The sequence below is a fragment of the Serinus canaria genome, chromosome 17, assembly GCF_022539315.1.
Source record: "Serinus canaria isolate serCan28SL12 chromosome 17, serCan2020, whole genome shotgun sequence".
NCBI lineage: Eukaryota > Metazoa > Chordata > Aves > Passeriformes > Fringillidae > Serinus > Serinus canaria.
The window spans coordinates 9333224-9349271 of NC_066330.1; the positions used below are offsets into that span (position 1 = coordinate 9333224).

Consider the following 16048-nt stretch of genomic DNA (forward strand, 5'->3'; position numbering starts at 1 on the left):
CCCCTACAGCTGATCATGACTGTGAGATGAAGAGCCCCTTGCAGTCCAAGTGTTGTTCTACACTCAAGGACAAAGGATAAGCAGCTCCAGATGCCAACTCTCATTATCCAAACATCAATACAGCAGCGAGGCTGACACATCACTGCCTTGTGTCTGTGATGTGCTTCAGCATTTGCAAGGCAGGGAAAGAACAGGATAGCATGGCCTGGGATGGGAACTCCCCCACCACAGCACACCTGAGCTGATACAGGTGCCCTCCCAAGGTGAACTATCACAATGAACCCTCCCCACATCCCCAGGTGACATCCAATACTCTCTTTTGCCAGGTGGCAGAGCCAAAGCCATGGAGGCACCTCAGCATCAGGAGCAGGAAAGGTTTTAGCAGGGTGGTGTCCTGTGTATCTACACCCTGGTGCCAAGCCCCTACCTCGGACATACTGCCACATCTCTGGGCTCACAACCAGCCTGTCCCACTCTGAATTAGCCCACATAACACAGATGGATCCAGACAAATCCAGCCCAGACTCACCCACTCCGTTCCCTCATTTTCACACAGGAGATGTGAGCAAGAAAAGCCCAATCAGAAACTGGAGAACGTTCACATCCTTCAGGAACAACAGCCCCTGAGCAGGCTCCCCCTCAGCCCCCCTGCACAGCAGGAGTTTACAGATCACCACCATCTGTTCAATGCCCAGATAAGGGGCCCACAGGCTCTGATTGCAGCCCGATGCTGCACTGTGGTGAGGAAGCTCTCCTGTTCCAGGGAGGCAGGTGGGTGGGGATGCTCAGGAACACAGGCTGTGGCACAGCTCCCTTCCCACAGCAGACAGGCTCAGCAAGCAGAGGCAGTGGGTTTGCAGTCTGACACCCAGAGCCAGCCTGTGGCTGGGGCCCTGCTGCCATGGTCAAGCACGAGGGCTAAAGTCAGACCATGTCCAAAAATCCTTCTACAGCTTGCTAAGTAGTTTTCCAGCACAGGATCTGTCAGCTCCAAGGCTTCCCAATTAACCACTGATATCCCAAAGTGCATGGTCACAGCCAGCTTGTGCCTAGAGATGAGGGACAGTCCCCAGAGGGATTGCTCTGGGGTTCTGAGGGGTTCCAGTCCTTCAGCCCCACCAAGCCCTCTCCAGCCACATTCCCTGACCATCACACACCCTGGGGTTGCCATTCCACCCCCAAGAAACAGAAAGCAACATTTCAGGCTGAAAAGTTTGAAGAAATTTCACTCTGCCCTTCCCTCTCTGCTCCCCAAAGCTCCCAGTATCCCCTCACCAGGCACACCAAGTCACCACACTTGGGACAAGCCTTGGAGCAGTTCAGGGGGCAGAGATTTGTTACAGAGCATCTTCTCCAACCTGCTCCAGACACATGAGTAACCCACACCTCATTGGGGAAAAATGGGGTGGACAATAGCTCTGAGCTATTGCCCCACAGCTGACAGTGTGGCTGGACACAGGGATTGCATAACCCACCTCATGCCCCAGGCTCCTGGAGGAGCCAGCAGATCCCCAGGCCCCAGCAGGGTGGGTGATGCTGGGGGCAGCAGGCCCAGGACAGCCAAAAAGCCCTCCAGTTTCATGGCCAGAGCAAGAAACACTGGTAGCTAAAGGTCCAGGTTATTTGGGAGGTTTCAGAGGTGCCTGGTTCAACAGACCAAACCATTCATCTCACTCCTAACCAGGTTTTGGAACAGTGGACCATAAAATCAGCCTCTCCACGAGCAACCCATGAGCAAAGGGAGATACTGGGGACTTGCCTGGCTCTCTCTTCTACAGGCTCCTGCCCACAAGCAGGAGGAGGGACACAGATGTGCAACAAGCACAGCTCAGGCATGTGGCTCTTGGGGGAGCTGGAACCCAAAAATGGCATTGTCAGGATGGACCTGGCAAAACCAGCACCATCACAGCTGCTGCAACAGAGCCACCTGAGCACAGAGCTTGTCAGGCTGCCTGTCAAGAAGCAAAATGCACAGCCTGAGCCTTTCCAAGGAAATCTTGGAAATTCCAAGCTGCAGACAGAGGAAATAAGAATGGTTTCTGCCTCAGAATAGGCCAGTTCCAGTTATTAGAGACCCACTAAAAATGCCTTTGGAATCCAGTGCTACCAGTGGCCCCAGTCACCTCCCTCCTGCTCCCTGTTTACCCAGGTTGATTTGAATAAATACAGGAAAAAAACAAAGTCCAAAAACTGTAAAGGGAGGGGAAGGGGGAGGTGAAGGGAAGAAATGAATGATGAAGCCGTGCAGAAGGCAAGAGCCCTTCACCCCCAGAGTCCCTCAGGGACTCAGGGAAGCGGGCAGCTCCACATCCAGCCAGACACATCTTTAGCAATGCGCTGCAGCATGTGCCAAGTGCTGGAAATAAAAGGAGACAGCTCAGCCATATCCATCTCTGCACAAAGTAAAAATAGAGATGCCAGGAGCTGGGCACGTCTGCCTCATTCCAAGGTGATTTAAGGAGAGCAGCCGTAGATTTCAAACTGCTTTTTCTCCTGACCCAGTGAGTTGCCCTCCTCGGGGGAGCTGGTGTGGCACCTCGGGCATGAGGAAAGGACAGCACACACATCCCCTCCTCTGCCAGGGGCAGGTTGTGTGTGCACATCCCTCCTTCCAAAATCCAGGCACGTGCTGAGCAAGCAGAGGCTCAATGGTCACCCTGCACTCAGCTCCAGTCCCAAATGAATGCCTCTGACTTCAAGTCCCTTCACACACCTGCTACAACAGGTATGGGCAGAGGGGGAGGGAAGAGGCATCTTGGTCAGTTTGGATTTTCTAGGTTGGGCAGGGGAAGCAGCAAAACCAGTTTCTAGAGTCCTGAGTTCAATATCCTGAGCTGCAATGGACCCACAGAGATCATCCAGTGCAGTTCCTGCCCTGCCCAGCCCCCTACCCTGGGCATCCCTGGCAGTGCTGTCCAAAGGCTCCTGGAGCTCTGGCAGCCTCGGGGCCGTGCCCATTCCCTGGGGAGCCTGGGCAGTGCCAGCACCCTCTGGGGGAAGAACCCTTCCCTGATCTCCAGCCTGACCTGCCCTGGCCCCTTACACAACCTGACGCAGCTGGAGGTGCTAGCTGTTGCAGTTGGCAGCAGCTCAGGCAGGACAAACAGACCCTTTCCTCTATGAGGACGGATGAAGAGCTGGCAACAGAGCTCTGAAATGGCACTGAAATGGCACTTACAAACAGCCTGGGATTTTGCCAGCTGACCCAGGTCACCACATGGCCTCAGCCATGTCTGCTGGACCCAGAGGCTCCAGCTGTCCCTGCTGCAGGGAAGGAGGGGCCCGGCCCTGCACACGTGGGATGTGATGGATGGCAGAGCCACTGTGCCTGCAGTGACCCCACACAGCACAAGGGACCAGGGCATGCTTTAGTGACAGAATCAGAGGGCACCCAGGGACTCAGATACCCTCTGGAAAACTCCTGAATGCCTGCATGCAGCTAACAAGGGAGCAGAGGAGGAGAAAGTGCTGTGGGAGTTGTGGGAGTCAAGTGAGTGTGCATCAAAATCTTCATTTCATGGAAACCAGCCACAGGAAGGCAGAACCCCTTCCCTCATCCCTCTCCATCAGAGTCATGGCAGACAGTGATCACCTCATTTTAACAAATTCTCTCAAGCTGCCAGGGACTCTCCAGAGCTGCACGAACCCTGAGCATCCATGAGCTAGGAATGAGCCAATTTCCATCTCAGGGACCAGGAGCAGCCTTGGGAGAAGGGGGTGAAGGATCCCCCAGAGCCCCAATCCCTCCCCAAAGCATGGAAGTAGGGACCTACCAGAAGGATGGGCTGTCATAGGATGGGCAGCAGGAGGTCACCTCACACAGCACCACAGCTCCACCTTGGAGTGACACCTCTGGGTTCAGCAAAGATCATGAATTTGGGTACACCCTGAGATCCTCCAACCCTACATCTGTGTGAAGATGAGGGGTTTGAGGTTCCCACCCTGCCAGCAAAGCTGGACAAGACTGGGAAAATGGAAAGCCTGGGAGAGAGCAAGACCTATAGGCAGAGCAAGTTACTCCCAGTTTGTAGAGACTGGGAAATTCCTAGAAAAGTTCCATGGGAAGTGGACACCAAGAGGAGCAGGATGAGGTCTTTCTACTGATGGTCTTTTCACAGAAACACACCCATAGAGTTTCAGACAGAATGGACTCAGCAGGAAGGCTGGAAACTCAGTAGATACACAAGTCCCTCATGCATGAATATACTGAGACATTACTAATTAAACCAACAGCTCCTAATTAAATCTCAGCTGTCCCCATCCTTCTGGGTCCATCGTGTCAGTTCTTGAGACACAAATAGTCTTGAGCATTTCACAAGCCAGTGAGGCAAGAGCAGAGCTTACAACAAGTGCTAGAGGCAGCAGCAGGTTTGGCACAAGGTTAAGGATTGTCTGGGGAGGTTTTTATCTTCTTCCTTCACAAGAACCCATCACAGGGGAAAAAAAGAGATCTGGCCTCTAATGTGGAAGGAGAGGAGTTGTCTAGAAGAGTAGTCTATGCTTTCCATCTCAAATCAAATCCAAGCCTGTAGCCAGGCCCTGGGAGGTGACTTGTCTGGAGCTGACACACAGGGAGCAGCATCTCCCACAGCACCAGCAGCCTGCAGCTCCTGGAGGACTTGGCTGCTGCTCCCCATGCCCCAGGGTTTCATCCCACCTCCCACAGCCATCACAAGCACACAGCCAGTGGAGCTCTCTGCTCAGAGGCTCAGGCAGGCTCCCAGTGAAATTCTGAGTGGTTGCTATGTCTGATCCCTCTCTGTCGTTGTGTTAATGCTCCTGCCACACATGAGCCCAGCTGCAGCCCCTCTGCAGTGCCACAAACTTCAGCATCATTTAGCCCCCAGGAGCAAGAGCAACCTCTGCTGTTCATCCATTCCTTCCCCAGGCTGGCACTTGCCTTCTACACCTACAAGGGGTTGGACCAGCCAAACCCCTCACAGCAATGCAAGGGACAGTCCCTCCCTCCCTGGCCTTTCAGTGTGCTGATTTCCAGGGCACCAGAGCCAGCCCTGCAAATCCAAGCTCAGCAAATGTGATCCCAGCAGTGCCTGTTACCCTGGCTGTGGCAACAGTGCTGTACGTGTCCACTGCCAGGCTGAGGCAGGAGGACCCACCTGGATGTCCCACCCAACCTGCAGGAAGCCCAGACCCTCCAAAAGAATCCAAAAGCCCAGACCCTCCAAAAGAATACTGTAGGAAGGCTGAAGCAGCTCATCAAGACAGCCTGAAAAAACTCCACCTGTAGCAACCCCAGGGGAGTGACAGCTCTGCCACAGGGGCAAAGTGACCCACAGTCATTATTTCAGCTATGCATGAATTATTTCAGCCAGAGTCCAGCCAGCATGAGGAGGGGCAGGCAGTATGGACACACAAGGATGCCCTCATTCCAGCAATGCAGAAGCCTCCAAAGGGAGGCTGGGCAGGTGTGTACCTGCAGAAAAACAGGAGAACAAATCTTCTAAGTCCTTTCCCAGGTAGGTCAATCCTTCCCCCCATTGCAAGCATTTTCTTCCATCAGGCTGAGAGCAGCAGGAAAACCTACATTTTCCAGCTCCTCCCCAAAACCAAGGGTCAACATAAATCCTGAGACAAAAAAGCCACCTCTTGGGCTCGTGTTTAGAACAAACTCCTGCTCAAACCAAAGGCTTTTCTCTCTTGTGGAGCAGACAGGTTTATTTATAGCATCACAGTGTTTTATCAGCACGCTGGCTGCCCTCGGAGTAAGGGGGTCATCTCAAACATCTGGAATTAAATCCTCAGCTGAGCACACTTAACAAGCCTGGCTCTGCACATGATGGGCTGCAAGGGGAAAACTCACCAGTGAACAAGGCCACACAGGCTGTGGCAGGGGGATAAACACGTGCCCCAAAGTCTGTGCCTTGGATTGGCCAGAGGCAGCTCCTTAGCAACAGGGCATGAAACACCACAGCACCCACACTCAGGGCCTGACTGAGGGGCTTCACCCCATCCAGCCCCTCAGCCCAATCCCACCATGCTACTTGCTGCTACAACCTCCTCACTGCTCCCCAGACATGCTCCAGAAGGGGATGCTGGACTATTCCTTTCTCCAGTACTGCCTCTTGCAAAACCAGGACAAGTTTGGGACTTTTTTTAAGCTTCAGACTGATGTAGGCCCCAGTGCTGAGGCACACAGACTGGGAAGAGGTGGGGAGAAGTGGGCTTGCTCTGCTCGAGAGCCCACAATGGCAGAGGTGGTTTTACCATAACAACCAGGCAGAGCAGAGGCTGGACATGTCCTGGCAGTGCCTCAGACCAGTTTTGGGAGCCCAGACTTTCATCCCACCCCAAACAGGTGGCACAGTCCAGCAGAGCTGCTCCACACAGTGCCACACCCAGGGCAGAGGTCAGTGATGCCATTCCTTGGGTACTCCTGCAAGGAGAGCACCTGTGGCCCACCCCTTCATGCTGAAGGACCATCCTCTTCCTCCCAGGCCAGGCTGGCAGACACAGGCACCCCTACGTGCTGGGAACAGCCAGATCAAACAGCAGTGAGAAACTACTTGGCAGAGAGAGGCAGATCTCACAGCTCCCCAGGAATATCTCCATGCCAGCCACCCACCTGAGCCACACTCACAGCCTCCTCCTCTCTCAGCATCCATCCTTCAAGTATTGGAGGGGAAAAGCAGAAAGGTTGCAGAAGAGCAGAAGGCTGGAGGAGAGATGGAGGCAACATCTCCTGTAGAGCTTCAACTGCTCCAGGGTGTGAAGCCAACTTTTATCTCAAAAGATTTCTTTCCTTTCTGCTACTCTGGACAGAAATTCAGAGTGGGAAACTGTGACCTGTTTTGGAGACTGCAGTGCCTGGCCTCCTCCTAGAACTGCATTTGAGGCTCACTTCTGTTCATGCCATGAGGAAGCAGCCTCTGTTGCTCTCAGGGATGGACTGGGATGGGACCAAGCTCCAGGCAGGGCCTGCAGCTGCCAGCCTGGCACAGGAATGTCCCATACTTAGGATCTCAGCAGGGCCCAGAAAAGTTTTACTCATGATCCCCTGCACAAGACAGATTTATTTTAATAAATTTAATGTAGATTTAATTTACTCCATCCTTCTCATGGGACCTGGGTAATAAGCTGGATTTTGTGAACCCTGAATTTAGGTAAGCTATGCTCTTCAAAGTGAAATAAGGCTGTACATACAAAAGCAGGCAGGGCATCTCAATCTTCAGCACTTGGCTCCTAGTGCAGCCCCGTGGGAAGGGAATGCAAGTCCCAGATGCCCAACATGCAGCCAGACAAGTGGAACAGAATCAGCAGCTCACCCTGGCTCACAGGAATGCTGATGGATGCCAGGACCTGCCAGCACTCAGCACTTCAGCCAGACAGGGACCACAGCCACCCTTCCTCAGATTCAGCAGTGCTAAAACAGAAGTGAGGAATGTCATTTTTTTATAGCTTGCTCAAAGTGAAATAGGTTTCCACCCAGCACTTAACACTACTTTAGGCCAGAAGAGTTAAGATATTCTGGTACAATTGACTTGGCTGTCTAAAAAAAGGAAGAACAGAGCAAGAAACTCCACCACAACCTACCACAGAGCCCTGCAGGTCCCCAGGGTGATGTGCTGGATGCTGGTGTAAGAAAACACCCCTTTAAACTCATTAACAAACTCAATTGTTCTTTCCCAGCAAGTGCAAAGCCTGGCACCTTTTCCCACCTTGCTGGCAGAACTGAGATTCCCGTGGAAAAGGAGCAGCCAGGGAGGCTGAGCTCTCTGATGTGCTGGGAACACACCTCTGCCTGTGACCCCCAGCAGCCCTGCTCCACTCTTCCCACAGCCTGAGCAGGTCTGACGAGCTCTTTGCCCTGACAGCCCCTCTGCCCCCGCCACAGGAGCATCTCCCTCCACGCTGGCTGCAGAAGCCACTGAAGAAGATAAACAGCCGACTAATCAGGTTTCCCTACTCACCACAAAGAGGTTGATTCACCAGAGCCTACTCCCTTTTCAGACTCTTTCTAAATAAATGCTTCAAAGACTTCTGGAAATTCATGCTTAACAGGCTTACTGTAATACCAGAGCACCAGGGCTCCTATGGGCTAGGCTCTGCTGTGGGACTGAGTCACGTTCATTTTCTTCTGAGACTCTCAGATACCCTTTTCTAAGAGGTAAGGCTACAAATCCTGTTGGCTGATGCTCATTTTGGGAGACCCTCACTGCCACCCACTACGCAGCCAGACACAGCTCTCCTGGCCTCAGCAACAGACAGCCCTGCAGATGTAAGTTTCAGGAGAGATGACACTTCTCCATCCCCTCCTGGGGCTCAAGGGATGCTCCTGGGCGCACATTCCCCATCACCCACTCTCCAGATGAGGAGCACATGCAAAGTCAGCCCAGCACCTGGTGGGGCAGGAGGTCTGTCTGGACACCCCTGGGGCTGCAAGGACCAGTGTCCTGAGCAAGCCCCTGCCTCCACAGCAAGGGAAGGACAAAGGCAGCACACTCAGGACTGCTCAGCCATCCTGGAAACAGGAGTTTTGGTGGGAGGGGTTGGAGCCCACTTACAGGGAGAGGATGCAGGAGCAAGGAGTCAGGCAACCAAGTGGAACCACATCAGGGTCTATCCTCCTGCTGCTCCAGGCACTGAACTCACAACTCAGCACACAGAACTGCTGAGACACCTCCAAATGATTTAGTGCTGCTGCAGCTCCCAAGCATGAGCCAGGAGCCAGCTCCCCTCCTCCTAGAAGGGGAGGTTTCAAGGGCTTTTTCCTGAAGAGCCTTATTTACAAGCAGTAAAGCAAGCCTGCATTTAGTGCCTCCTCATCTTGGCCGGGTACCAGCACAGGCAGGTTCTTGCTGGGGAGGCAGGAAGGCACAGCATGGGATGAGAGATCTCAGCCTCACCTGCTCCCTGCTGAAGATCCCAGCACAGAATGAGAGATCCCAGCCTCACCTGCTCCCTGCTGAAGATTCCCCATTGAGCTCTCCTGCACTGCTTTTGCACATCTCAGTTGTCAAGAAATCTCCCAACCCCAGCATCTTTGGAGAAAACAGCCAGAATCCACTTCACTAAGCATAAGAGCTGCTCCTATGATTTTCTTTGATGCCATTCAACACAAGCAGCTGGATTCTCTATTTATAGCAAGATCATCAGTTTGGAAAGACGACTTATGTTCTTGTTATCACCAGAGCACCAGATACATAACAAATCCTCACTGTGCTGGGAGTGCTACAAGTTGGTAAGACAGTCCTCAGGTCAGGCTGGGCTCCTCAGAGTTCCAAGCAGACAGAAAAGGAACATCTAGGACCTGAGCTGAACCTTTGGCCCTGACATTCAGACCCCTGCTAATAAACTCCATCCAGGAGGCTCCAATTTCTACCCATACACTGAGCATTCCACTCTAGAGTTGTTACTTTCCAAGCCAGTTTTATCCCACTCTTATTGCAGGGAATATTTGGGATTCAGGAGGGTGTTTTTGAGAGGGATGAACAGTGAATTACTGCAGCATTGTTACCTCTGGTCTGAGCTGCCTGAGCCAGAACAACTATCAGAGAGCAGAGTGCCGTCAGCAAGAACAAAGGAGTGGAAGTCATAAGCATTAGTGCTCCAGAAATGATTCATGCTTCTTGGAAACAGCTTTTGCTACAGATATCTGACAAACTCTGGTTTTTAACGAAGATTAAGGTCCTCAGAGATCAGGGTGTTTTTAAACTACATCTCTGAATAATTCCAAGTTGGCAGTAGCTTGCTACCTTCATCTTGTTGAGGGGGTCAAAAGCAGCTCAAGACTTACCTTAGGACACCCCATATTCTCTCCACTGCCACCATGCAGCATCTCAAGATCCCAATACACCTGTGAGAATTTACTTAAGCCATGGCCACCCCTCTGCACAGAGCAATACTCAGCCATGTTGGGATGAAAGGCCTCTACCCACAAACTTAGGGACAGCAAAACACCTCACTCCCAGCTGACTTGTGCACTCCATCACTTACTTTTAATTTGCCATAGAGAGAGTGCGGAATGTGGATTTGCTGCTTAAAAGACATCACAAGCAGACAGAAGCGTGAACACCTTTCTGGTATGGATCCATTTCACCTCTGTTTTGGATCCTGAGCACAGCCAGGGGGACTCTGAGCACATGCAGGCACAACTGTGCACAAGGCAAATAATAGGCTGACTGGCAACAGTCTGGTCCTTTGCTGATTTTCTCCTCTCCTAAGCACTTTGCATTTCTCCATGAGAGATTTGAAGAGCGACAGATTTTAAGAGCAGAACAAAGAGGCATTTCACTTCCACAGCAATTCCTGTGCCAGACTCCAGAGGTCACACCAGTAGCCTAAAGGCTGTACGTTGGATACCTCAGCAATCAGCCCTCAAGAAAAGATGCACCAAATCAAAGCTCAGCCCCTGATATGTTTACCAGGCCATTTCAGGAGGAGCTGCCCTGAGCAGGAGAAGGAAAAGACCTTCCCCAGTGCCTAGCAGAGCACCTTTCTCTATGCTATGGCACAGGTCAGGTCTGCAGCAGCCCTGCAGCACAACCCAACCACCCCACTCCCTTCATCTCTTGGAAGGGCCTGAGCATCCCCTCTCTGGATAGCAGAGGATGATTCACATGTCTGTCCTCCTCTTAATGGCCATGAGAGCCTCTAGCAAGACTTCACCAAGCCAAGTGATAGCTCTGTGTCTTTTACACACCTACTTCTTCCCTGGGGATGACTTACAGCACAAAGTATTCCGCAACACGCTCTGAGTGCAACACGCCCGTCCACGCACCTCCCTGGCTTCTCCTCCTCTCCCAGCACAGCCAGGGATAGGGAGCTGCCTCTGGACAAGAGGGATGGAAACCCACAGGCTTCTTCCTCCCAGCCAGGGAGCCTCCCTGCCGCCTACCTGACTCCAGCCCAGAAAGACAAGCTACATCTCTGACAGCTCTGCGCCGCTCCAGGGAAGGGATAAGCACTCACACCCCGTTTGTCACACTTGGAAGCAAATCAGACAGACAGAACTCCACTCCACTTGTCCTCCCATTTTGTTAAACAAGGGATGGGAGGCCGTGGCATGTCTCCTCGCCAAGGAAAGCAGCAAGCAGTTTTTCAGCAGAGCACGAGCAGTGCGCGGGCGGGGGGAGCTGTGCAGAGCGGCTCACTGCAGCGACAGAGACACAAACTCATCTCGTGATTAGTTATTGACTCCAGAGGAGTTGGAGCTCTAGCAGCAAGCCAGCCAGGAGAGCAAAAATCCCTCTTTTGTTCCCCAGCCTCAGACAGACTTGGCCACACAGCTCCCCGCTGTCTCGCTTCACACAATGAGAAAAGAAAGTTAATCCAGCTCCCCTACAGCAGGAGCCATCCAGCCTGAGGGAGTGATGCTGCGGAGCCATCCGTGAGCATTCCTGAGCCTGGCCTCATCCTGGCACCCACCATTGCTGGTGGATACCAGACAGCTCAAGGACCTCATGGGCCATTGCCAGGATCACCAGGGACAGTGCCCTCCAAACTCCCAGGCCTAGCTCAGCTCTGCAGGTACCACGCTCCCTCCACACACTGTCCCCCAAAGCAGGGACCAGCCATGGGGCCCCTGCTGCCCCCATGGTGAGTAGGTGACCCATGCTGCCAGCACAGGGATTTCCAATCCTCCTTTACAGACAAACTTCTGAGTTTGTAGATTCAGAGGGACTGAATCTACCTTTTCCCCAGCACTTTCCCAAGCCACAGCCTTCCTGCAGGAACAATGTTTTCCACTGTACCAGAGGTCAAGTGGTAGGAGAACTGCGGCCAACAAAGTCCTTTGGTGTCATCCCTTCCCCTCAGGAAGGGCACAGGTTACACACACGTCAGAACCACCAAACCCGAATTTCTCCCTGCTGCCCTTCTGGGGAACAGAAGTTACCTTTTAGTTTGGACACCTGACCCAGGATTTCAGAGCCCTGCTCTTCATCCCCCTTCACCACCAGCTTTCTCTGTCCTCCATATGAGAATATTTACAACATTTAAGATCAGAGAAGAAAATTATGATTCATGGGCTCTCTGCTCTGTGGAAATGGGAATTTTGTATCTGTATTTATAGAGCATGAACAAACATGAGTACTTGTGTCTATAGCTTTATAGTTTAAGGGAGTGATTTTAAAGTCAACTCATCCCTGCATAAACCTGGACAGTCAAATAACAAAGTGGAGAATAGCAAAGTGCTGAAATCTGTTCTGGAAAGCACTTGCTGTTTCTTTGCTCTTGGTGACCTGGCAGAGAGGGCTGTTATTTTAACATTACACTTGTTGAAGCCTCACTGAATGGCAGGCGGGACCAGAATAATCCACATGGCCCCTGGAAGCCACAGAGTTGAGAGGAAAGTGCTCCAGCATCTCCAGGCAGCACAAGCCTTTGTTCCCACATTCTCCTGCCGGCAACCAGGACTGCCTGCCCTGCTCCAAATGAACTGCCTTCCCTCCTCCTTCCCCACAAATTAACTCCATCTCCAGCTGTCCCTGCACAAGCTTCCTGTAAGATTAATTATTCTTTGTACACACACGTTTGATGATTTACCCAGCAAACCAGGCACAATGATCAGGAATTCTCCATTTCCATTAGCGCTCTCCCCTGAGGCTCAAAAGTTTTCTGGGCAGGTCATTCACCCTGGCAAAAGCACAGGAGGAAGTGTGACTCCTCAGAAGGTCCACGTGGGTCACCAAGGACCAGTCAGTAGTTGTGATGCTGCTGCAAGGTCAGCTGAAGAAGATGTGCTCCTGCAGAGCCCTCATTGCCAGTCACCAGGGCTGGCACTGACGCCAGTCTAAGTGGAAACGTTAATGATCCCAAAAGGTGTGTCCCCAGCTACGCTGTCCCATGACCCAAGATTTCTCCTGCGTTTAGCAAGGCACAAGGAGCTGTGTTTGTTTGCACTGTCACCTTTCAGAAGGTGTAATTTTCACGAGCCAGAAGTCACCGTGTGAGGAGTCACCTACAGGCTGGTTCCGGCTGTGATCTCACACACCACAGCACTGAGAAGTCACCGCGCTGGGCTCGCCTGGCTCAGGAAATGGAAAGCACCAAGTTGTGGAGCTGTGGGCCAGACCTGCCAGGGCTGAGGACTAAATTCCTGGAAGCATTTTTTTAGCCTGGAAAGTCACAGCTGGCCAAAGAAGGTGTGGAGGGGTATATACAATGTAAGATGAGTTGATGCCACACAGCTCTCCCCACAGCCCAGCAGGAAGCCAGAGCATGTCAGGCTGATCTCTCCAGTGCTGAGAGCTCAACAGGGCTCACATGTCCCTTTAAGATCTCTTACAGCAGAGAGTCACCCACTGTAACACCAAAAGGATGTTTCAGCAGCTACATGAGACTCTTCCTCCAAGGGTGAGACATTTCCTTCATTCAGAAAGGAGAGGGTGCCCAAGAGATCAAGTGTGGAGGGTTTGAGCACCAGAGACCATGAGATACACAGCAGGAGGGAGAACACACAACAGTGACCTTGTGCTTGGCAGAAGTTGTTTTCACATCCAAATGTGACTTAACTGGGTGAGTTCTGACACCAGTAATGGAAAGTTTCTACCCCAGCTCATGAAGCCACTGTACAGGAAACAGCCTAGAAGAGCTGCTCAGTGACCTAAGCACAACAGAAGCATCAATCACATGGAGACCACCTCAGATTTTGGCTAGATGCTCCTGACAGCTTTCCTAGAGCTCAGCTGCCCCAGCTCTGCACTAGCCCCAAACAACAGATCCCACAGCAAAACCCCTCCTGAGTTCAGGACCTGCACTTAACAGCAGACCCTGATGCTTCTCAGAATCAAAGCAATATGGAAGCAGAAAGAATGTCTAGAACAAAGATACACTTTTTTCCTTCCCTACAACAACACCAGGAAGCAGAGGAGAGCTGGTGTAGAGCAGAACCTGGCAGGTCCTCCCCAAATGGGAGGTGTAGAGGCAGCAGCAAGTAACTTTGGCCAGCTGGCAGCACAAGGGGCCAGCACACCAAACCCTCCAAGGCCAAACTCTTGTCCCTCCCAAGAAGCACCTGCAGGAATGGGTGGAAGTCAATGGGATGGGCCGAGGAGGGAAGTCAGCCAGACTTCATTAAGAACATCTTTGCTGGAAGGGCATCTGGGAATACTCTCCACTGAGATAAACGCTGGATCTGCAACTGTTTTGCTTTGACAGGAGTTAAACAGACTACAAGTTTACACTTGTCCTAGGTACTTTTTTTTTCCACAAGAAGCTTCCAAAAGCTATTGCAGACAACTGGGAGAGGTGCTCTCAAAAGCAAGGCACAGGCAAGCATAGGCACCATCATCCAGGCTGACAGCTCTTGAACAGAGACTTCGCATTTCACATTACTTGGTCCTTTTTTCCCCCTCCAATAATTTGTTACAAAGGAAGCAGCATGCACACACAAGAAGCAAGCAAGACCTCAGGGAAAACAGCAAATTGGTTCACATTTCCACAGCACTGAGCACAAAGCTGACTTGCAAATGCGAATGACTTCTCTGAGGCGGGGGAGGAAGCTCCCAGTTTGGACGATCCGAGCCCAGCAGCTCATTTCCCTGCAGTCCAGCCCCATCCCTCTGCCCTGACGGACTGCACCAGCCACGAGCATGGCCTGAGCCTCGCGTGGAGCAACAACAACCCCGTAGCCCAACACCTCCTGCTCCAGACCACTGCTGCCCAGCGGGCACTCTCTGCCCTGGCACTCACAGGACCTCGTACACACCGCGGACATCTCCCACACTAGCAGAGCCACAACTCAAGCGCCCGAGTTCATTCGAGATGTTACAACACGGCTGCTCGCTGCGGACGCTGCCTGCGAGCCGGTGGGTGGGTGCCGCTCCTGCCAGGAGACAGCATCGCCCATCTCCTCCCTCCTGCCGAGGCAGGGCTGCTGCCCACCAGGACATGGCATCGCACACCTCCTCCCATCACCCTACCCTAACACATTCGGGCTCCGTCCGACCCAGGGGCACCAGGCTCGGGGTTCGGGCGATGCCGGCAGCCCTGGGAAGCCGCAGGACTCCCAGGGAAAGCAGAACGAGACGGGCAAGCCCCTCCACCACCTCCCGCTGCCACCCTGGGCACTCGCCAGCTCCGGAGGCTGCAGTGGCACAGCCCGGCGCTGGGCTGTTTTGGGAAGGGGGTTGGGAGGATGTTTCCTTATTTACGGGATAGGAGCAAAAAGTAAGAGGAGGAAGCGGAGGACGGAATAATCCAGCAGGTTGCTCCCATCGGCCCCTCCCGGCCGCCGCATGGCAGCGGGGGCAGCAGCGATGGGGCAGCCCCGGAGCCGCCGGTGCCCAGAGCCGGGAGAGGGAGCCCGGCCGCTCGCCGGCACCATCCCCGGGGCGCCCCGCGGGCCAGGGCAGCCCGCGAACCCCTCCCCAGGATATCCGCCCCGCCGTGTGGCCCCCGCGGGCGGCGGGCACGGCAGGGCACGGCAGGCCGCGGGCTCACCTCGGTACTGCAGCGAGCCCGAGAGCCGCACGGTGACGGTGCCGGCCAGCGGCTCGCCGGGGCTGTAGACGACGCGGCTGTCGCTCAGGCGGATCTCGAAGAGCTGCACCTTCCCCATGGCCGCGCCGGCCCGGCCGCTCTCCTCCGCTCCACTCGCCGGCTCCGCTCGTACCTGCGGCCCGCGCTGTGCCTGCCCCGGCGGGCGGGACCGCCCCGCGCCCGCCCCGCCCCCGGCCGCGCTGAGGGAGCGGGGCGGGCCCGAGCCGCGGGGCAGCGGCGGCGTCCAGACCGGGCCGGGGGCTGCGGGTGGGTCCCTGAGTGCCGAGGGAAGGGGCCAGTTGTGCGGCCAGGCTGAGGGAAAGGAGCAGGCTGTGGGGCTGGGCTGTGACGGAAGGGGTAGCAATGGATCCCTCATTGCTATAGGGTCAGGTGATGAACTAAGGGGTAGCTAATATATCCCTGACTACTATAAGGGAGGGAGTTGTGGAGGAAAGGGCAGCTTCAAGAGTTGAGCTGTGCTGAAAGGGAAGGAGCAGATTGTGGGGCTGAACTGTGAGGGAAAGAGAAGCAGGTGGATCCCTGACTGCTTTGAGAGAAGGAGCAGGTTGTGGGATCAGGCTGTGAGGGAAGGAACCACTTCTGGGGT

General features: G+C 53.7%; 1 protein-coding gene across 1 annotated transcript in view; it reads right to left on the reverse strand.

Moving 5' to 3' along the window:
• Nucleotides 1-15595, reverse strand: part of ARRDC1 (arrestin domain containing 1) — a 37756-nt gene extending 22161 nt beyond the window's left edge. The window contains exon 1 of the mRNA XM_009093514.4: nucleotides 15403-15595. Within this exon, the coding sequence (XP_009091762.2) occupies nucleotides 15403-15520 (118 nt within the window). The 5' untranslated portion in view covers nucleotides 15521-15595. The remainder of the gene's footprint in view (nucleotides 1-15402) is intronic.
• Nucleotides 15596-16048: the final 453 nt, after the last annotated feature.